Below are 22,690 nucleotides of genomic sequence, written 5' to 3'. Positions count from 1 at the left end.
AGTAGGGAAACTGAGGCCCAGGAGTCACACAGGAAGTTGGCAACTCTGCTGCATCCCCGGGGTCTGGAGCCCCTGCTCTGGGGAAGGAGAGGTGGGGCGCTGCCTTCCCAGAGTCCCCTCAAGCTGGCAGGGATGGCTGTACCCCCAGGGTCAGAGGAGAACTAAAAGGAGCAGAAGCTGGCCTGGGTCCCGGGAGAGCCCTTGTGTCTACCCAAAAGGGAGCTGGAGAGGGCCGGCTGGGCCTGTATGCAGGGAGGAGCTGTGGGGAGCTGGTGGTGGAGCAGCAAAGAGAAGTGGATTTGGTGGGTAGAGGGGCCCCTCCTTGGTTCTAGTCCTCCCCGCAGCCCCTCCCAAATGGGCAGGGCTCTCCAGTCCCTTTCTCCTCGCCTGCAGCAAGCCCTATGGGAAGCGGCCTCTCTGGTGAGTGGCAGCTCAACCTCTGCTTAAATGCCTCCAGTGATAGGGAGCTCACTACCTTCCAAAGCTTTAAAAAAATTTTAACCACTACTATTCAAGAACAATTCTAGAATTTTTTCTTTTGAAAGACAAGGTCTCATTCTGTCTCGCAGGCTAGAGTGCAGTGGTGTGATCACAGCTCACTGCAGCTTTGACTTCCTGGGCTCAAGTGATCCTCCCTCCTCAGCCTCCCGTGTACCTGAGACTACAGATGTACAGATGTGCAGCACCACACTGGCTCATTGTTTTCATTTTCTGTAGAGACAGGGTCTCACTATGTTGCCCAGGCTGGTCTCCTGGCTTCAAGCAATCCTGCCTTGGCCTCCCAAAGTGCTGGGGTTACAGGCGTGAGCCACTGTGTCTGGCCCTTTTTTTTTTTTTTGAGACAGAGTCTTGCTCTGTCACCCAGGCTGGAGTGCAGTGGTGTGATCTCAGCTCATTGCAACCTCTGCATCCCAGGTTCAAGCGATTCTCCTGCCTCAAGCTCCCGAGTAGCTGGGATTACAGGTGTCCACCACCATGCCTGGCTAATTTTTGTAGTTTTTGGTGGAGACAGGGTCTCACCATGTTGGCCAGGCTGGTTTCAAACTCCTGACCTCAGGTGATCTACCCACCTCGGCCTCCCAAAGTCCTGGGATTACAGGCTGAGTCACCGTGTCCGGCCCTGCTGTTGCTTCTGAGGTTTGAAAACCACTGCCTCAATGCTCCTGACTCAGCTCTTCCTACCCAAAGTTTCCCCACCTCATCTACTCTGTTCCTGAACAGTTGCCCTTTCCTCCGACGCCCCGGGCAGGTCTCCCTCTGCTAGCTCTGCGCTTCTGAGAGGCCCCCAGCCTGCCTGCCACCCTGCCTGCACTAAATACCACTCAGGTTTCACCTACTGCACATGGGCCCCTGGATGTGTCTCACAAGCCCACAGACCCAGCCTTGGAGACGAGCACCATCATCACCCTTCCAGAACCTTCCGCCCTCTTCACATCCTGCTGCTGCCTCTACCCCATCCATTGTGGGGCCCAGCTGCCCACTGCCTGGGTTCAGACCTTCTCAGCACTCCGTGGCTTCTCTGCCCTAGTTTTGCCTTCTCTAATCCACCCTTGGTGGGTGGAAGTACGGTTACCATGGTAACCCGAAGACAACGCAAATCTGATTGTATCATTACAATGACTGGGAAAACCGCCGGTGCCACAAAATAAGCTCAAGTCAGTAGCTTTGAAGTTCAGGCCCTTTACCATTCCGGCAGCATTTTTGGGGGCTATCCTCCCTCCCTGCCACTGTACCACCCCGCCTGGCCACCCCAGGCTCAGGCTGCAGAACAGCAAAGACGAGGGAGTGCTTTTGGCCTCAAGCTAACTACCTGGTTTTTGTCTCTCAGGCTGTTTGCTCAGTCGCAAAATGGGAAGGACAACAGCACCCAGTGTAATAGCTGCTGGTAGCCAGGAGGGGACAGCAAAGAGCCACCCAGTGTGGATGAGACCAGAGGGGTGGTGGGGAAAGAGGGCGTGGCTGCAACTCACTTCGGGGACCCACACCACGCCCTAGGCTAGTGGTAGAGCCTGCCCTGGGTTCCGAAGTATAATAAAATGGTAAAGACTTAGGTTCAAATCTCTGCCACACTATGCTGTGTGACCTGGAGAAAGCTGCTTAATCTCTCTGAGCCTCAGTCCCCTCCAATAAGGCCGGCTACTCAGGGAGATGACATGGTAACGTGAGTGGGCTTGGTAACGAGCAAATCGTAAGTGTGATGTGGTCAGGCGCGGTGGCTCACGCCTGTAATCTCAGCACTTTGGGAGGCCGAGGCGGGTGGATCGCCTGAGGTCAGGAGTTCGAGACCAGCCTGGCCAATATGGCAACACCCCTTCTCTATTAAAATAGAAAAATTAGCCTGGTATGGTGGCACACACCTGTAATCCCAGCTATTTGGGAGGCTGAGGCAGGAGAATCGCTTGAACTCGGGAGGCGGAGGTTGCAGTGAGTTGAGATCATGCAATTGCACTCCAGCCTGGGCGACAGAGCGAGACTCCGTCTCAGAAAAAAAAAGTGTGATGTGAGTGTTAGGTGTCTGTGGTGTGAGAGGCTGCTCAAATGTCCATAACTGGGGGACAGGGTAGTTACATAACCATGATACAGCCTGAAGAGGGAACAGAGCTTTTTAAAGACATGGGAACATGTTTATGTTTTAAGGTTAAGTGTGTAAATTTATAGAAAGAAGAACAGTGAGATGTAAAATTAATAAGCTTGGGGGGAAATCTGGAAGAAAAAGTATCATCATAAAAATGAACAGCCATCTGGGTTGTTAGATTTCTGTATTTTCCAAATTTCAACCATGGACATATATTTGTATCTCTCTTTAGGTTTGTGTGTGTGTGTGTGTGTGTGTGTGTGTGTGTGTATTTTAGAGACAGGGTCTCACTCTGTCACTCGGGCTGAAGTGAGGTGATGTGATCATTGTGTTCACAGCTCACTGCAGCCTCAAACTCCTGGGCTCTAGTGACCCTCCTGCCTCAGCCTCCCAAGTAGCTGGGACTACAGGCACGCACCACCACCCACCACCATGCCCAGATAATTAAAAAATTGTTTTCTAGAGGTGGGGTCTCGCTATACTGCCCAGGCTGATCTCCAACTCCTGGCTTCAAGCATTCCTCCTGTGTTGGCCTCCCAAAGCGCTGAGATTATAGGCATGAGCTACCATGTCTGGCTCCCTTTAGGTTTTTATGACCTACTAGAATGTTCTTTGGATGGAATATTATAGCAGCTACTTGGGTAGAGGGTCTCTCCTGCCTTAGTCACCACACCACCACTTCTTCCCAGCATATCCTGAACAGCCCCCTTTAGCTGTCCTGGGTTTGGTTTTTTTTTTTCTCTTTTTTTTGAGACCGAGTTGCACTCTGTCACCCAGGCTGGAGTGCAGTGGTGTGTCTCTCAGCTCACTGCAACCTCCACCTCTCAGGTTCAAGCGATTCTCCTGCCTCAGCCTCCCAAGTAGCTGGGATTACAGGTACGCACCACCATGCCTGGCTAATTTTTGTATTTTTAGTAGAGTCAGGGTTTCACCATGTTACCCAGGCTGGTCTCAAACTCCTGACCTTACGTGATCCACCTGCCTCAGCCCCCCAAAATGCTGGGATTACAGGCATGAGCCACCGCGCCTGGCAGAGTCTCCCTAATTTAATTCAGTGCCACTGCAGGCAGGTGGGATGTGGCCTGGCTGGGCAGTATAGAACTACCCAGCTACCAGTGGTGTTTAGCCCCCAGGGTCGAGCGTGGGTTATCTCAACCCCTTCTAGGCAGGGCTGGAGTTCCTTCTGGTACAAGTTGGGGGACCCAGCCCCCCCATCCCTCTGCAACCCCAGGCCCCCCACCAGGTCCCCTCCAGTTCAGCCTGGTGCCTTCCAGCACCTCTGGCCCCCAGAAATCCCTGGCCCACAGCTCTCTTGACCTGAGGCCTGAAATTCACCCACTGCCCCCTGAGGCTTGGTCCAAGTTCAAGTATGCCTTCCTCTCCAGCCAGACGCCTGCTCGCCACTCAGCATGTCAGAGCAGGCAGGGAGTCTAAGATTTTAGTGGGGAAACTGAGGCACTGAGGGCGGATGTGGTGTCCCCAGTTGGGAAAACATTAAAGACATTCTGGGCTTATCTCTCTCTCTTTCTCTTTTTTTTAGAGACAAGATCTCACTCTGTCATGCACGCTGGAATCATGGCTCACAGCAGCCTCCAACTCTTAGCCTCGAGGGATCCTCCCACCTCAGCCTCCCAAGTAGCTGGGAATACAGTCGTTCATCCCTACCATGTCTGGCTAATTTTAAAAAATGTCTTTGCAGGGTGGGATCTTGCTGTGTTGCCCAGGCTGGTCTCAAACTCCTGGGCTCAAGTGATTCTCCCATCTTGGCCTCCCAAAATGCTGGGATTATAGGTGTGAGCCACCACGTCTGGCCTGAGTCATCTCTTTTGACCCAGAACAAAACCAGCCCAGGAGTGGCTGTACTCTCACCTTCAGTGAGGAGGCACACAGCTTCAGGGTGCAGTGGGGCTCTCGCAGTTAAATGACTGATTCATCTTCAAAAAAGCACAATCTCAGCCAGGTGCGGCGGTTCATGCCTGTAATCCCAGCACTCTGGGAGGCTGAGGCGGGCAGATTACCTGACATCAGAAGCTTGAGATCAGCCTGGCCAACATGGCGAAACCCCGTCTCTACTAAAAATACAAAACTCAGCCGAGTGTTGTGGTGCACACCTGTAATTCCAGCTACTCGGGAGACTGAGGCAGGAGAATCGCTTGAACTCGGGAGGCGGAGGCTGCAGTGAGCTGAGATCGTGCCACTGCACTCCAGCCTGGGTGACAAGAAGCGAAACTCCATCTTAAAACAAAAAAACAAAACAGAACAAAAACAAAAAAGCGTAATCTCTTTCAGAATTTTCACCTTCTCGGGGTGGTTCTATTAGGAAAGGCTTCCATAGGAACCTTCAATAAGTGACCTAAAAAAATCACAGAGCCATTTTTTTTTTTTCAGACAGTGTCATGCTGTCACCCAGGCTGGAGTGCAGTTGCACAATCTCAGCTCATTGCAACCTCCACCTCCCGGGCTCAAGGCATCCTCCCGCTTCGGCTTCCTGAGTAGCTGAGACTACAGGTGTGCGCCACTGTGCCTGGCTAATTTTTAAATTTTTTGTAGAGACAGGGTCTTGTTATGTTGCCCAGGCTGGCCTCAAACTCTTGGCCTCAAGTGATCCTCCTACCTTGGCCTCCCAAAGTGCTGGGACTACAGGGTGAACCACTGTTCCTGGTTTAGAGCCATTCTTCTTTGTTGTTGTTTTGAGATGGAGTTTCACTCTTGTTGCCCAGGCTGGAGTGCAATGGCGCGATCTCGGCTCACTGCAACCTCCGCTTTCCGGTTTCAAGCGATTCTCCTGCCTCAGCCTCCTGAGTAGCGGGGATTATAGGTGTGTGCCACAGCATCCAGCTAATTTTTGTATTTTTAGGCACCCTAACATGGTGAAAGGCCAGGCTGATTGGCCAGGCTGGTCTCGAACTCTTGTCCAGCCTCAAGCGATCCACCCATCTTGACCTCCCAAAGTGCTGGGATTACAGGCGTGAGCCACCGCATCCAGTTGCCTTTCTTTTTGTCCTCGTTAGCAAATACAGAATGGACCTTAGTCTGCACACTCAGAAGTGCGAGACATGTATTTTTATTTTTCTAAAATTGGACTGGACTCCAACCAAAAGCCCCCAATGTATAGTGGCAGAAACTTTATCTGAGTCCATTTTGGATCATCGCTTGCCTTGGGCTTGCGCCAGGGTCTGGAACCTTCTGTGAGGCCCACCCAGTAGACATTTCCACACCACAGAGAGACTGAGCATGAGAAGGTCCATGCTTGAAGAAGGCCTAACAGTGGGATGTCGGTGCAACGATAGGAGAGTGGAAACCAAGAGGTGAAGAGATGACTGTGGCACCCAGCAGGGAATTCCCAGGAGGGTGAGGCTTCTGGAAGTTTCCAGGGGGACAAACCCTGTTAAGAATGGCTCTAGGGCCAGGCACGGTGGCTCGCGCCTGTAATTCCAACACTTTGGGAGGCTGAGGCGGGTGGATCACGAGGTCAGGAGTTCGAGACCAGCCTGGTCAACATGGTGAACCCCTGTCTCTACTAAAAATACAAAAAAATTAGCTGGGCATGGTGGTGGGTGCCTGTAATCCCAGCTACTCGGGAGGCTGAGGCAGGAGAATCGTTTGAACTGGGGAGGCGGAGGTTGCAGTGAGCCGAGATCACGCCATTGCACTCTAGCCTGGGCAACAAGAGCTAAACTCCATCTCAAAAAAAAAAAAAAAGGGGCAACTGGGGGAAAACAGTCCTCCCACCTCACCTGGCACTGCCCATCTTTTTCCATCTTCAGATCACATGGCGAGGCAGGTGTGCTTGTCTGTCTTAGCGGTAAGGAAGTGAAGGCTCAGATTCCCACAGCTAGTCAGGCGGGTACAGGGACTTGAACGAACGGCGCTTTCCCACGGCCCATATGCTGCCTGGGACCCTGAAGGCTGACTCCTGGGCACTGCCCCAGCCGCCTGCCTCTCTGCAGACTACCTGCCACCCCTCCACCTGCCCTGGGACACCTGCCTCCAGATGAAGGGGCCTGCTATGGCCTCTGCCTCCCCCAGCAGACCCCAGCTTCCACTCCAATTCACCTTGGAACTGCCGGTGCTGGCCCAGGCCAGGCTTTGGGGACTATGCGAGGGAGCATTTGAGAAAATTCCATTCTGGTGCAGAAGTAGCACTCAGTGACCTCTGGTGAACTCTTGGAGACTCTGAGGAGCCTGTACATGTTCCCAGCCCAGTATGACTAGTGGCATGAGTAAGTGTGGAGCTGGTTCTCCAGGTGGATACCTGGCTTGGGTGCCAATGCCTGGAAAGGGGCTGGCAGGTCCATCCCCGAGGGCTGGGGCCACGGCCACCTGCTAGCCCTGGGACACAGAGTATTAATACATCACTCACACTGAGCCTCAGTTTCCCCCTCTGTAAAGTGGGCTCTAGCGTCTACCTCCTAGGTACGAAGACTAGATGAGATGCCTCCTCTGTCTGCACTCCACTGTAACCCTGGTTCCTAGAACACCGCCTTGCCCCAGCAGGACCTCCCGAAATATGTGTGAAAGGCACCCGCATAAACCATCCAGTGCAGGGCCAGAAACCCAGTGACCTCTCAGCCGGGTGTCTGCCGCACCCACGCTCAGTGCATTGTGCTGCTGCAGCTTCCACTGGCTCCACCTTTCCAACATCATCTGACCATTCTGCCCCTCTGAGAGTTCCGGAAACACACTTCTGGCCTCCAGTGACTCCCCAACCCCTGCCGTTCACCCCGCCAGACACATCCCACCCTCCTCTCTGCCTCTCAAAGTCCCATCTTCCCCTGAGGCCCAAGCAGGGCCTTTGTTACTCCAGGAAGCCCTCTCCAACTACCCCTCACCCTCCTGATCCCCCTTCTGGGGGTTCCCATGGCCTGTCGGCAGCCGCCACATCACCGTACCCTAAGTACTTTTTTTTGTTGTTTTTTTGAGACTGAGTCTCGCCCTGTCACCCAAGCTGGAGTACACTGGTGCGATCTCAGCTCACTGCAAGCTCTGCCTCCCGGGTTCAAGGGCTTCTCCTGCCTCAGCCTCCCGAGTAGCTGGGATTACAGGTGCACACCACCATGCCTGGCTAATTTTTGGATTTAAAGTAGACATGGGGTTTCACCATGTCGGTCAGGCTGGTCTTGAACTACTGACCTCAAGTGATCTTCCTGCCTTGGCTTCCCAAAGTGCTGGGATTACAGGTGTGAGCCACTGTGCCTGGCCCGCCCTGGAGGCTCTAGCCAGCCCTTAGTGCTCACCACGTTGCATGTCGCTCTGCAGGGACAGCCCCTGCAAATCTGGGTTTGGGAGGCCAGGACACAGCCCATGGTGGAGACGGAAGTGGATGGGTGCCTTAAAAAGGGTCAGGAGGCTGGGAGTGGTGGCTTATGCCTGTGATCCCAGCACTTTGGGAGGCTGAGGCAGGTGGATCACTTGAGGCCAGGAGTTTGAGGCCAGCCTGGCCAATATGGTGAACCCGGCTCTACTAAAAATACAAAAATTAGCCGGGCGTTGTGGTGCGTGCCTATAATCCCAGCTACTTGGGAGGCTGAGGCAGAATAGCTTGAACCTGGGAGGTGGAGGTTACAGTGAGCAGAGATAGTGCCATTGCACTCCAGCCTGGGCAACAAAGTGAGACTTGGTTTCAAAAAATATATATATAAAATACATTTTTAAAAAAGGGGTCAGAAGAGGCACTGCACTGTTTAGGGTGGGGTAGGCACTCCCCACATCTTACCAACAAGCTTGCGGTCCCCCATGCAGACACCCCTCTTTCTGTGGTTAGGAACCCACTTGCCTCCAACCTCATCTATTCACTGAGGTCAACCAGACCCCCTTTATCAGGAGGAGCAGGTGCACTGACCCGGCCTGGCCCCTCCTCCCTCCTGAATCCCCACTGGGTAAAACTTAGAAGTCACCGGCACCACCACCCCTTTCTCTGCTCCAGGATCTGGGGCCACATTCAAGCTTAGCCTTCCTCCATCTACCTGGGGCAGGTGGCCAGGTGAGGTGGCTAAACAGAAGGGCAGGGGCCTAGGCTGGGTGTGGTGGCTCATGCCTATAATCCCAACACTTTGGGAGGCCGAGATGGGCGGATCACTTGAGGTCAGGAGTTTGAGACCAGCCTGGCCAACATGGTGAAATCCCGTCTCTATTAAAAATACAAAAAATAGCCAGGCGTGGTGACAGCTGCCTGTCATCCCAGCTACTGAGGAGGCTGAGGCAGGAGGATTGCTTGAACCCAGGAGGTGGAGGTTGCAGTGAGCCATGTTCGCGCCACTGCACTCCAGCATGGGTGACAGAGAAGGACTCTGCCTCAGGAAAAAAAAGAAAAGAAAAAAAAAAGGCAGGGGCCTGGCTGGCTTCTGTTCCCAGCCCCCAGAACCTGTGCCCCAGAGCAGACTTAGCTCCAGCCCCCAGCACTATGACCAGGCCCTATTCCCAGTGCCCCCTCCACAGCCAGTGCCTCTTACCAGGCTTTGGGATGAGTCCTTGGAAAGGCCTAGAAGAGAAACAGAGGCAGGGGTGTCATGGGGAGGGCCTGGGGGATGAGGAAGACACCCCTGGGATGCAGTGGCCTCGGTCTCTCCTGGGAGCACCCCAGACCTACGGCAGCAGAATCTGCATTTTAACAAGCCGCCCTGGGGCTCTGTGTGGGCAGGACACTGAGACGATGTGGCAGAGTGCTGGCATTGGCAGTGTCACTCTGCAGGACGCAGACCTGGGCCTTGTGCCGGCTCTGCCCTGGCTGGCCCTGGGGCCTTGGGCAAATCCCCTGATGCGGGCTGAATGCCTTTCCCGGGGGCTGGGGGTGCAGTGAGCGGGTGTGGCTGAACAGGTTGAAGATGCCCTTGAAGGCTGCCCTTGCCATGGTGGGGTGACCAGTCCCACTTCTGAAGGGTTCCCTGCACTCGAGCTGGCCTGCAGTCCCTTCCCGGCCACCCCCAGGACCCAGGATGGTGCCAGGAGAGCCACCTTGTCCAGTGGGGAGGGCAGGACCTAGGGAAAGGCTAAGGATTCGCAGGTATAAGCCCCCATCTGAGCTAGTCCCGCCTCTTCACCCTCACCCTTCCCCCTGAGTACCTGGTGACTGTGAACTTGATCTTGTCAGCCACGGCAAGAATCCTCTCCAGGTTCTGGGAGCCGAAGGTGCAGGGCTTTCGGAACGGGATTCCCGGGGGCAGCCCCTCAATGATCACAGAGCCGGGGTTACTCTTGATTCGCTTGTAGGGGACCTGGACCGGGTACTTGATACCCAAGGCTTCCCCTGTGGGTGAGAGGCAGGGTCCTGCTCGTCAGGAGTGAGAGGCAGCGTAGGGTGTGTGTACGTGGAATTGCAGGGGTGTGATGGAAAGACGTGCGTGCAGGAGAGTGAATGGCACGAGAAAGCTCTCATGTAGCACCGTGGAAAGGTATAGGCATTACAATCTGAGCTATTTGATCAGATCATTAAAAAAAGGCCGCATGGTGGCTCATGCCCGTAATTCCAGCATTTTGGGAGGCCAAGGAGGAGGATCACTTAAGTCTAAGAGTTCGAGATCAGCCTGGGCAACACAGCAAGACCCTGTCTCTACTAAAAATTTCTAAAAAATAGCTAGGTATGGTAGTGCCTGCCTGTAGTTCCAGCCACTTGGGAGGCTGAGGCAGGAGGATTGCTTGAACCCAGGCGTTTGAGGCTGCAATAAACCATGATCACGCCACTGCACTCCAGCATGGGTGACAGAGTGAGACCCTGGCTCAAAAAAAGAAAAGAAAAGAAAGAAAAAGCCACACCAATATGCTCCCATGTTGTATGCTCCCCCGCTTTTATTTTTTTTTTGAGACAGAGTTTCGCTTTTGTTGCCCAGGCTGGAGTGCAATGTCACGATCTCAGCTCACTACAACCTCCGCCTCCCAGGCTCAAGCGATTCTCCTGCCTCAGCCTCCTGAGTAGCTGGGACCGCAGGTGTGCACCACTGCACCTGGCTAATTTCTTTTTTGTATTTTTGGTAGAGACGGGGTTTCGCCATGTTGCCCAGGCTGGCCTCGAACTCCTGAGCTCAAGTGATCCAACTGCCTCAGCCTCCAAAAGTGCTGAGATTACAGGCATGAGCCACCGAGCCAGGCCCCTGTCTATTAAATTCTGTGTGTAGTAGTTGAAAGTGTGTCTCACCTCACTGGTCTGCAAGGCTCATGAGTACAGGGACTGTGTCTGTTTTATTCACTGCAATATCCCCAGTGCCTGAGACAGTGCCTGGCATGTAGTAAATGCTCAAGAAATACATGTAAAGGGGTGAACTGTTTCCCCAGAAATGCCCTCAGCTGGAACTGGGAAGCCTCCCACTTCTCTGCCCACAGCAGCTGCGTGTCCCTCCCCGGGGGTTCTGCGCTGCTTACCGTATTTCTTATTGAAAAGGTCCTGGACCTGCTCCCTTAGCGTGTTGGCGATGTCGATCCGTGACAGCCTCGCGTCGTAATTTTCTGCAAAGCGCAAAACGATTATGGGTTTGGGCTGTTCAGTGAAAAGGCACTTGGTGACTTTTAAGGAAGATGATTTTCTAATTATGGGGAACTCCTTCTCCGGCAATTAACAGATCTTTGGAGTGGGCCCCTCAGGTCCTTCAGCACCAACGTCTTGATGGAGATGTGTGTTTTCCAGAAGGACATGCACTGTTGCCACAACAGTGATGAGTTGGAAATTAAGTTAATTGTTGACATTTGAAAACCACCAAACCAATAAATAAGCCCCGGAGGGGAGGGGCACCATGGAGTGCGGAGTCCTGTGCCCCGGGCTGGCGAGCAGGGGGCGGGGGCTTCATGAAGTCACTGGGGGGCTGGAGACAAGGGAGGGAACGGAAGCCCAGCTGATCTAGCAGATGGTGGAGGACGGGCAGTGCCCACAGACACAGGGGACGGGCCTGGCAATGCAACCTCCACCTCCCAGGCTCTAGCGATTCTCCTGTCTCAGCCTCCTGAGTAACTGGGACCACAGGCGTGTGTCTCTGCACCTGGCTAATTTCTTTTTTGTGTTTTTGGTAGAGATGGGGTTTCGCCATGTTGCCCAGGCTGGCCTCAAACCCCTGAGCTCAAGTGATCCGCCTGCCTCAGCCTCCAAAAGTGCTGGGATTACAGGCATGAACCACCAAGCCACCCTCACCCAGAGAGTGTTCATTAAAAACCCCCAAGTGTGGCCGGGCACGGCGGCTCATGCTTGTAATGCCAACACTTTGGGAGGCCGAGGCGGGAAGATCACCTGAGTACAGGAGTCGGAGACCAGCCTGGCCAACAAGGTGAAACCCCATCTCTACTAAAACTACAAAAATTAGCCGGGCATGGTTGTGCGTACCTGTAATCCCAGCTACTCAGGAGGCTGAGGCAAGAGAATCCCTTGAACCTGGGAGGTGGAGGTTGTAGTGAGCAGAGATCACACCACTGCACTCCAGCCGGGGTGACAGAGCAATACTCTGTCTCAAAAAAAAAAAAAAAAAAAAAAAAAGCTGAGTGCAGTGGCTCACACCTGTAATCCCAACACTTTGGGAGGCTGAGGTGGGTAGGTCATCTGAGGTCAGGAGTTTGAGACCAGCCTGGCCAACATGGTGAAATCCCGTCTCTACTAAAAAAAATACAAAAATCAGCCTGGTGTGGTGGTGTGCGCCTATAATCCCAGCTACTCAGGAGTCTGAGGCAGAAAAATCGCTTAAACCCAGGAGGCGAAGGTTGCAGTGGCTGAGATCGTACCATTGCACTCCAGCCTGTACAGCAAGAGTAAAACTCCATAACAACAAGTAAACAAACAAACAAGTGCCGGCATGTGCTGGAGGGATCCCAGACCACCATCTCTCTCTCTCTCTCTCTCTTTCTCTTTTTTGAGGCAGGGTCTTGCTCTGTCACCCCGGCTGGAGTGCAGTGGTGCGATCTCTGCTCACTACAACCTCCACCTCCCAGGTTCAAGAGATTCTCTGGCCTCAGCCTCCTGAGTAGCTGGGAATCACAGGTACATGCCGCCTCGCCTAATTCTTGTATTTTTTTGGTAGACACGGGGTTTCGCCATGTTGGCCAGTCTGGGCTCCTAGCCTCAAGTGATCCACCCGCCTCAGCCTCCCAAAGTGCTGGGAATACAGGCATGAGCCACTGCACTCGGTCTCTGATTTCTCTTCTTAGAAATAGACATAGAGATGGGTTCTGTGTTGCCCAGGCTGGTCTCAAACTCCTGGCCTCAAGTGATCCTCCCACCTTGACCTCCCCAAGTGCTGGGATTACAGGCGTGAGGTGCTGCACCTGGCTCCTATTGTGATTTCAAAGACCACAGCTGATTGCTGAATCAGGAGTGGGGGTGTCAGCTACCTCCCGGGGCGGGGCTGGGGGGGCACGCAGGCTCCTGGGCCCTGTACCCTCCCACCCCCCACCGTCCACCTGTAGGCACCCCCTCTCCCCTGGAGTCTCTAACACAGAGCTGGCACGGTACGGCCGGGCCTGGGCTGCCAACCTGGCTTGCCTGGTTCCTTAGGCCCTGAGATTGGGGGCCAGCTCTTCCCCACTTCCAGCCTGGCCCTCCAAACCCAAACCAGATCAAGGTCATGGTGCCGGGACAACAGACCTCCCCGAGCTCAACCTTACCTTGAAAGCCCTGTCTCTTCAGGTTCTCGTCCACCAGAGGGTCCCCGGAATCCCTCTCTGGGGGCAGGGCAGGGGGAGAGAAGCCAAGTGAGGAGGCAGTTCCTGGGACCCAAGATGGCATCGTTAGGGGAAACCCAGTGTGGGGGTGTGGGGAGAATGCCAGGGCCAGGATGGGAGCAGGACAGAGGCAGCAGGAGGAGGGGCTGGTGGCAGAGGCCCCTGGGGCCCTCCCTTGCCCACCCACACCACAGCCCACGACCCCACGCTGGGTACCTTGACTCTCCACGATGGGCTCTTTGACTCCCTCAGTGAGCAGCTCGGGCCTAGAAAACACAAGCGGGGCTATCACAGAGGTCCCTCCAAGCGTCTCTGGGACTGTCCAGCCCTCCCCTCTGGGCCTTGGTCTGCATATCCCTGTAATGGACCCTCCTGGCTCTGCACAGTTCAGGCCTGGAGTCCCTGTCACCCCACGTGTGGAATCTGGGGGGCTGCGCTGGGCTTGAAGGATCCAGCCGGGAGTGAGACCCACCCAGTCCTGAACAGGTCCATCTGATATCTCACTCCTGCTCCCCGGACACTGAACAATTGTCGCTGCCGGGGATTGGAGCAGGCGGCCTCAGGGGGCCTCCCATGGATCTGGTTTAAAGTGTAGAAACAAGGTCTGGTGCAGTAGCTCATGCCTGTAAGCCTAGCACTTTGGGAGGCTGAAGAGGGTAGATCACTTGAGGTCAGGAGTCTGAGACCAGCCTGGCCAACGTGGTGAAACCTGTCTTTACTGAAAATACAAAAATCAGCTGGGTGTGGTGGCAGGCGCCTATAATCCCAGCTACTCGGGAGGCTGAGGGAAGGGAATTGCTTGAACCCGGGAGGTGGAGGTTGCAGTGAGCTGAGACAGCGCCACTGCACTCCAACCTGGGTGACAGAGCAAGACTCTGTCTCTAAATAAACAAATAAAGTGTAGAAACAGTTGCGGCCCACTACATAGCAAGAACTCCGAGCTGGAAAGGTCTGAGATCTACGGCTCACGTCTGAGACCTGCTGTGTCACTGCAGTCGGGAGCGCCAGTGACCAAGCCCAGCTTTGTATTCTACTATTGTCTTTAGCTCCACAGACTCCAGAAAGCCCTGCCCGGACATGAGTCAACCTTCTTTATCATACAGCACCGCTTCTAAAGGCCCCATCTTCAGCACAACTTGTCCTGTTAGAGCAAGCCTGTTGGGGGGCTGGGGTTCGTGGTGGGTAGAGGACACTGAGAAAATCATGCTGGCCAGAGGGGGGTTGTTGGGGGATGGCAGGGTGGGCCACGGAGTGGAGAGGTAATGAGCTCTCTGGAGAGGTAATGGACTTGGAGAGGTAATGAGCTCTCTGTCACAGGGGTAATCAAGCAGCAACACCCAGGAGTCTCTTCCTGGGAGTAAGCCCAAAGGCCAAACTCTCAGGGAAGGCACTCCCTGGGTCCCCAGTAGATGAGGATTTGGTGCCCGCTCTGGCGGTGGGCATCTCTTAGGCTTCTGTACAGTGCCAGGCACAGAGCTCAGGTCACGGGGCCAGGGCTGGGAGCGGGAAGCATAGCCCTGCCTTGAACCACAGTCTCGGGAGCTAGAAAAGGCTTCGGACTGCATTTAGGCCCCTCCTGTTTATGGGAGAACTCAGGTTCCGAAAGGGGAAGCGACTTCCCAACAGTAACCTCAGAGAGGCCGAAGCTGGGCAGAGCCTGAGTCCAGGCCCGAGCAGCGACAGTGCTTCCGCTTAAATAGCACAGCCGGCTGCCAAGGCCACGGGGAGTAACAGGAGGAGCTGGCCTCAAACCCACCAGACGGCCTCTCCCGTCGGCCACTGTGCTAACCTGCCTCCCTTTCCAAATGACAGGTGGAGAAAGCCATCGTGACTTTAAAAACTGCTCATGGCTGGGTGCGGTGGCTCAACCTGTAATCCCAGCACTTTGGCAGGCTGAGGCAGGTGGATTGCTTTGAGCCCAGGAGTTTGAGACCAGCTTGGGCAACATAGCGAGACTCCTTCTCTACAAAAAATGCAAAAATTAGCCAGGTGTGGTGGCGTGCCCCTGACGTCCCAGTTACTCAGGAGGCTGAGGCAGGATTGCTTGAGCCCAGGAGTTTAAGGCTGCAGTGAGTTATGACTGTGCCAGTACACTCCAGCCTGGGCTACAGAAAGACCTATCTCTTAAAACAAATGCTCATGGCCAGGCATGGTGGCTCATGCCTGTAATTCCAGCTACTCAGGAGGCTGAGGCAGGAGAATCACTTAAACCTGGAAGGTGGAGGCTACAGTGAGCCGAGATAGCACCACTGTACTCCAGCCTGGATGACAGAGCAAGACTCTTTCTCAAAAAAACCCACAAAAGGCCAGCAGTGGTGGCTCACGCCTCTAATCCCAGCACTTTGGGAGGCCAAGGTGGACGGATCACTTGAGGTCAGGAGTTTGAGACCAGCCTGGCCAACATGGTGAAATCCCGTCTCGACTAAAAATACAAAATTTAGCCAGGTGTAGTGACATGCGCCTGTTATCCCAGCTACTCAGGAGGCTGAGGCAGGGGAATCGCTTGAAGCCAGGAGGGGGAGGTTGCAGTGAGCCGAGATCACGCCACTGCACTCCAGCCTGGGCAACAGAGTGAGTGAGACTCTGTCTCAAAAAATCGAAAAAAAAAAAAAAAACCCACAAAACCCAAAAAACCAATGATCATGAGTACAAGCTGTCTTCTGCACAAAACCATAAAAAATGTCATTCTTGAGGACTTGCTATTGAATTGGCAGCTAACCTCAAGCTGCTTGGGTGCCACTGGTTTATGGTTTGAGGGAGTGGGCGTAGAAAGCAAAAAGAAACCAGAATGAGACCCTGTCTCTAAGAATTTTTTAAAAATAAAATAAAATTTAAACTCTTTAAGCTGGCCCAAAACCTATGTGATCTGGCCCCTGCTACCTTTTTATTTTTATTCTTTGATATTTTTTTGTTTTGTTGTGTTTTTGTTTTTTTGAGACAGAGTTTTGCTCTTGTCGCCCAGGCTAGAGTGCAGTGGTGCGATCTCAGCTCACTGCAACCTCTGTCTCCCGGGTTCAAGCAATTCTCCTGCCTCAGTCTTCCGAGTAGCTGGGATTATAGGTGCCCACCACCATGCCTGGCTAATTTTTGTATTTTTAGAGACAGGGTTTCACCATGTTGGCCAGGCTGGTCTCGAACTTCTGACCTCAGGTGATCCACCCTCCTTGGCCTCCCAAAGTGCTGGGATTACAGGCATGAGCCACTGCTCCTGGCCTATTTTTCTTTTTTATAGAGATAGGGTCTCACTATGTTGCCTAGGCTGGTCTCAAACTCCTGAGCTCAAGCAATCCTCCCGCCTCAGCCTCCCAAAGAGCTAGGATTATAGGCGTGGGCCACCACGCCTGGTCCCCTGCAACCTCCTGGGCCTCAATCTCATCATCCTTCCCTCACTCACCCTGTACCAACTACAAGGGCACCTTGTGAGCCTTCAAACACACAAGCATGTTCTTGCCTCAGGGACTTTGCATGACTTTTTCTCTGTCCCCATAGTCTTTTTAATTTTTTTGAGACAGAGTCTCCCTCTGTCACTAAGGCTGTAGTGCAATGGCGTGATTTCGGCTCACTGCAACCTCTGCCTTCTGGGTTCAAGCGATTCTCCTGCCTCAGCCTCCTGAGTAGCTGGAACTACAGGTGCACGCCACCACGCCCAGCTAATTTTTGTATTTTTAGTAGAGGCTGGGTTTCACCATGTTGGCCAGGCTGGTCTTGAACTCCTGACCTCGTGATCTGCCTGCCTTGGCCTCCCAAAGTGCTGGGATTACAGCTGTGAGCCACTGCTCCTGGCCTGTCCCCACACTATGCACAGTGGCTGTCACTCTCACTTCATTGGGTCGCCGCTCCAATGTCACCTCCTTATCCAGGTTCCTCCTGTCCCTCTCTCCTCCTCACTCTGAGTTATATGCTGTCACAGCAGTTATCTCTACCTGACATGATATTTTGATTTTTGTCTGGATGACATTGGCAACTCCAGGGCAGGACTTGGTGGCATTTACCACTGGGCTGCAAGCCCAGGACCTGGCAGGTGCCCAGGATGGTTTTTTAGTTTGTTTGTCTCTTGCGTTTTATTTCTTTATATATTTATTTATTTGAGAAGGAGTCTCACTCCGTCACCCAGGCTGGAGTGCAGTGATGCAATCTGAGCTCACTGCAACTTCCACCTCCCAGGTTCAAGAGATTCTCGAGCCTCAGCCTCCTGAGGAGCTGGGACTACAGGTGTGCATCACCAAGCCCAGCTAATTTTTGGTACTTTTAGTAGAGATGGGGTTTCACCATGCTGGCCAGGCTGGTTTCGAACTCTCGACCTCAAGTGATCCATCTGCCTCAGCCTCCCAAAAGTGCTGGGTTTACAGGGGCGAGCCTCCATGCCCGGCCTCTCTTTGTATTTTTAAAGGGACGAGGTCTTGCTCTGTCACCTAGGCTGGAGTGAACTGATGCCATCAGAGCTCACTGCAGTCTGGACCTTCTGTGCTTAAGCGATTCTTCCGCCTTCTGCCTCAGTCTCCCAAGTATCTGGGACTATAGGCACATACCACTGCACCTGTCTAATTTTTTAATTTTAAAAATAAAATAGAGATGGGGTTGCTATGTTGACCAGACTGGTCTCGAACTCCTAGCCTCAAGTGACCCTCCTGTTTTGTTCTCCCAAAGTGCTGGGATTACAGGTGTGAGAATTTTTAAATTTTTTTGTAGAGATGGGGTCTTGATACATTGCCCAGGCTGCTCTCAAATTCCTGGGCTCAAGCGATCCTCCTGTCTGGGCCTCTTAAGGTGCTGGGATTACAGGCGTGAGCCATCACGCCTGGACAAAATGTAGCTTTTAAAACATTTAAAAACTTTTTTTTTGAGACAGGGTCTTACTCTGCCACCCAGACTGGAGTGCAGTGGTGCGATCAAGCCTCACTGCAGCCTCGACCTCCTGGCTCAAGCGATCCTCCCACCTCAGCCTCCCGAGTAGCTGGGACTACAGGTGTGCACCATCAAGCCTGGCTATGTTTTTTTTTTTTTCCTAGAGATGGGGTTTCACCATGTTGCCCAGGCTGGGAATTTGTTGAAGGAAGCTCTCCTTCAACCAGTACAGTACTATACATGTATATAGTAGAGCCAATTACTGTACTATAATTACACATATTCTCTTGTGAATCTTTATTTCCCTATGTTTTCACACATCTGATGGGCTATATGTCTATCACGAGTTTATCCTTAAACCACCTGAAATGCGATCTTCCCTTTTTATTTATTTTATTTTTGAGACAAGAGTGTTACTCTGTCCCCCCGGCTGAAATGCAGGGGTGTGATCTTGGCTTACTGCAACCTCCGCCTCTCAGGTTCGAGTGATTCTCCTTTCTTCGCCTCTCGAATAGCTGGGATTACAGGTGCATGCCACCATGCCTGGCTAATTTTTCTTTTCTTTTCTTTTCTTTTTTTTTTTTTTGAGACGGAGTCTCGCTGTGTCGCCCAGGCTGGGGTGCAGTGGCGTGATCTCGGCTCACTGCAAGCTCCACCTCCCGGGTTCACGCCATTCTCCTGCCTCAGCCTCCGAGTAGCTGGGACTACAGGCGCCCGCCACCACGACCGGCTAGTTCTTTGTATTTTTAGTAGAGACGGGGTTTCACCATGTTAGCCAGGATGGTCTCGATCTCCTGACCTCGTGATCCACCCGCCTCGGCCTCCCAAAGTGCTGGGATTACAGGCTTGAGCCACCGCGCCCGGCCTTCTTTTCTTTTTTTTTGAGACAGAGTTTGCTCTTGTTGCCCAGGCTGGAGTGCAATGGCGCGATCTTGGCTCACTGCAACTTCTACCTCCTGGGTTCAAGCAATTATCCTGCCTCAGCCTCCCAAGTAGCTGGGATTATAGGCACCCGCCACCATGCCCGGCTAATTTTGTATTTTTTAGTAGAGACGGGGTTTCTCCATATTGGTCAGGCTGGTCTCGATCTCCCAACCTTGGATGATCCACCCACCTCAATCTTTCAAAGTGCTGGGATTACAGGTATGAGCCACCGATCCCAGCCTTAATTTTTGTATTTTCAGTAGTCCTGATCTCAAGTGATCTGCCCACCTCAGTCTCCCAAAGTGCTGAGATAACAGGTGTGAGCCACTGGGCGTGGCCTCAATCTTCCTTTTAATATGCCCAGACACACCAGGCATGTGGCTGCATTTCACCCTGGCCTGCTGAAGCCTTTGATTCTACTGCATGAATCACGACTCTTGCTCTCCAGCCCTGTTGCGTAGCTTTTTGCTATCTGGTCTTTGTGTGTCGTGGAGCAGCAGCCTCCCTCCTGGCATAGAGCAGGCCCTGGAGAAGAGCTCCCTGTCCCAGCGGGTCTCCTCGCCACTGTATGCAAAAATGATGCTGTGAGTCTCCCAGTCTGAGAACCATCTATTTCCCAGGAGGAACAAACCCTTAAGAGTCTCTTCTTTCTTGCCGTTTTCAAGCAAACCAATCCTAATTTTTTTTTTTTTTTTTGAGACAGAGTCTCGATCTGTCGCCAAGGCTGGAATGTAGTGGCGTGATCTCAGCTCAGTGCAACCTCCGCCTCCTGGGTTCAAGTGATTCTCATGCCTCTGCTGATGACAGGGAGATTACAGCTGGGATTACAGGCGTGAGCCACCACACCTGGCTGATCTGTGTATTTTTAGCAGAGATGGGATCTCGCCATGTTGGCCAGACTGGTTTCGAACTCCTGACCTCAAGTGATCTGCCTACCTTAGCCTCCCAAAGTGCTGGGATTACAGGCACGAGCCATCATGCCTAGCTGTAAACCAAGCCTAAATGTATGCTATTACAGTAACACAGAAGTAACAAACACATAATAGAAATATGATCCTCCCATTCCCTGTTTTTTTTTTTTTTTTTGAGGAGACGTCTTACTCTGTTACCCAGGCTGGAGTACAGTGGTGCAATCATAGCTCACAGGAGCCTCCAAACCCCTCCTGGGCTTAAGTGATCCTCCTACCTCAGCCTCCTGAGTAGCTGAGATTACAGGTGTGCACCACCATGCCCAGCTAATTTAAATTTTTTTTTGTAGAGATGGGGTTTCGTTATGTTGCCCATGCTAGTCTGGAACTCCTGGCCTCAAGTGATCCTTCTGCTTCGGCCTCCTGAGTAGCTGAGACTACAGGCATGTGCTGCCACACCAGAGTTTAAAAACAAAAAATTTGTAGTGACACAGTCTTGCTATGTTGCCCAGGCTGGTCTTGAACTCCCGGGCTCAAGCAATCCTCACACCTCAGCTTCCCAAAGTGCTGGGATTATAGGCATGAGCCACTGTTCCTGAAATCCCCCGGCCTGAGGAGAGGCCCGTAGAGGGTGAGGCCCTGTCTATCCCCACATTTCACTCCCGCCCCCACCCCATCTCTCCTCCCCTGCCATCCACCTCCCCTTGGCCTCTCGGTCTCTTCCTTCTCTCCATCCCACACAGGGTGTATCCACGGGCACACAGGGTATATCCACGGGTGCTGCCCCAGGCCCTCACTGGCAAAAACACAACACGCTCAAAGAAACAGAAAGAGCCTGGAGAAGCCACTGCTGGACTTTCCCATCCTAGGACGATGGGGCATTGCCTCCAGCTCCTGGCCCAGGACACCAACACGCCAGCCTGGAGAACCCATGAGCTGATGGGACGTTCCCATTCTGCATCTGGACAAACTGAACACTGCTCTCCTGAGACTGCGAAAGGGGTCAGCTCGGTGGCTTTGGGTCTGGCAGGCCTGGGGAGCCTCATGTCTGCCAACTGCAGCCAAACCCTATCTAATACCCTGCTGCCAAAAAAAGAGAGAGAGAGAGAGAGAAAAGAAAGGCCTGGTGCGGTGGCTCATGCCTATAATCACAGCACTTTGGGAGGCTGAGGTGGCTGGGTCATTTGAGGTCAGTAGTTCAAGACCAGCCTGGTCAACATGATGAAACTCTATCTCTGCTAAAAATACAAAAATTAGCTGGGCATGGTGACACGCACCTGTAGTCTCAGTTACTCAGGGGGCTGAGGCAGGAGAATTACTTGAACCAGGAAACGGAGGTTGCAGTGAGCCAAGTTCGCACCACTACGCTCCAGCCTGGGAGACAGAGTGAGAATGAGACTCTGTCAAAAAAAAAAAAAAAAAGAAATAGCAGCGAGGTGCAGTGGCTCACGCCTACAATCACTTTGGGAGGCCGAGGCAGGAGATGGCTTGAGTCCAGAAGTTTGAGAACAGTCTGGGCAATGTGGCCAGACCCTATCTCTAAAAACAAACAAACAGAAAAAAATCAAAAAATTAGCCGTGCGTGGCACACACCTGTGGTCCCAGCTATTCGGGTGGCTGAGGCACGAGAATCGCTCGATGGCAGTTTGGTACTGCTCCTGCCCCCGGGTGCTGAGCAGGCCTGGTGCTGTCTCCCATGGACCTGGTCGGGCCTTACCTCTTGATGACAAACTGGATGCTGTTGCTGGCCTCCAGAATCTTCCGGAGCTTGGCGATCCCGAAGCAGTTGGGCCTGCGGAGGGAGATGCCTTCAGGGAGTCCCACCACGAAGAGCTCCTCCGGGTGCATCAGAAACTTCGAGTACGGCACCTTGACGGGCTCCGAGATGCCAATGGCCTTGGCTGCGGAGACATGGCTGCTGTAGGGCCACCCAGTGCCACGGGGCCAGGAACCTCCACCCGTGTCCCGTGCCTGTGTGGGGGCCAAAGCTGCAAGAGCCCTTTTAAGGGTCTGCCAGCCTTCCTGGCAGGTAGAAAGAATGGCCCCCCAGCCTGCAGGAAAGGAACCTGGAGCTCAGAGACGACGTGACTTGTCTGAGGTCACAGAGTCACCAAATAGCAGAGCCAGGGGACAAGACCTCAACCCAGGGATACCCCAAAGCCCAGACTGGGTCCGCGCCCTCATGCCCAGGCAGCACGGAAGCTAGCACTAATGGCTGCTGAGATTCGGCATCGCTTCCCCCAAGTCCACCGGGCCTCATCCTTCCAGTAAGGCCCTCCAAGTGTCCCTTCTGCCACCATAAGCAACCCCACATGCTGGCGTGGCCCAACACCCATGCCTTGGAACGAGCCCAATCTCTGCCACTGAGTAGTGTGGGGCCTTGGACGAGTCACACCCCTTTACCAGGCCTCAGTTCTCCTCATGTGTAAAGTGGGACTTAGGACATGGGGATTTTGTGAGATGGGATACAAGAACACGGGGGGCTGGGCACGGTGGCTCACGCCTGTAATCCCAGCATTTTGGGAGGCCAAGGCGGGTGGATCACCTGAGGTCAGGAGTTTGAGACCAGCCTGGCCAGCATGGTGACCTTGTCTCTATTAAAAATACAAAAATTGGCCGGGCGCAGTGGCTCAAGCCTGTAATCCCAGCACTTTGTGAGGCCGAGACGGATGGATCACGAGGTCAGGAGATCAAGACCATCCTGGCTAACATGGTGAAACCCCGTCTCTACTAAAAAATACAAAAAAACTAGCTGGGTGAGGTGGCGGGCGCCTGTAGTCCCAGCTACTCGGGAGGCTGAAGCAGG

At 53.3% G+C, this 22,690-nt stretch overlaps 1 protein-coding gene across 33 annotated transcripts in view; it reads right to left on the bottom strand.

Moving 5' to 3' along the window:
- Positions 1 to 22,690, bottom strand: part of GTF2IRD1 (GTF2I repeat domain containing 1) — a 186,194-nt gene that overhangs the window by 81,701 nt on the left and 81,803 nt on the right. For 15 of the 33 annotated variants that reach the window (XR_013414631.1, XR_013414630.1, XR_013414632.1 and 12 more), the window contains 6 exons: positions 21,602 to 21,785; positions 13,424 to 13,473; positions 13,151 to 13,207; positions 10,931 to 11,014; positions 9,638 to 9,821; positions 9,028 to 9,056 (listed from right to left, as the gene is read on the bottom strand). Coding sequence is in view for 21 of the 33 variants with exons in the window: in XM_077994566.1 (XP_077850692.1) it covers positions 9,028 to 9,056; positions 9,638 to 9,821; positions 10,931 to 11,014; positions 13,151 to 13,207; positions 13,424 to 13,473; positions 21,602 to 21,785 (588 nt within the window). In the remaining 12 variants the exon portion in view is untranslated. 33 annotated transcript variants of the gene reach the window in all.

This window comes from Macaca mulatta, chromosome 3, assembly GCF_049350105.2.
Source record: "Macaca mulatta isolate MMU2019108-1 chromosome 3, T2T-MMU8v2.0, whole genome shotgun sequence".
NCBI lineage: Eukaryota > Metazoa > Chordata > Mammalia > Primates > Cercopithecidae > Macaca > Macaca mulatta.
This window is presented reverse-complemented; position numbering and strand designations above follow the sequence as displayed.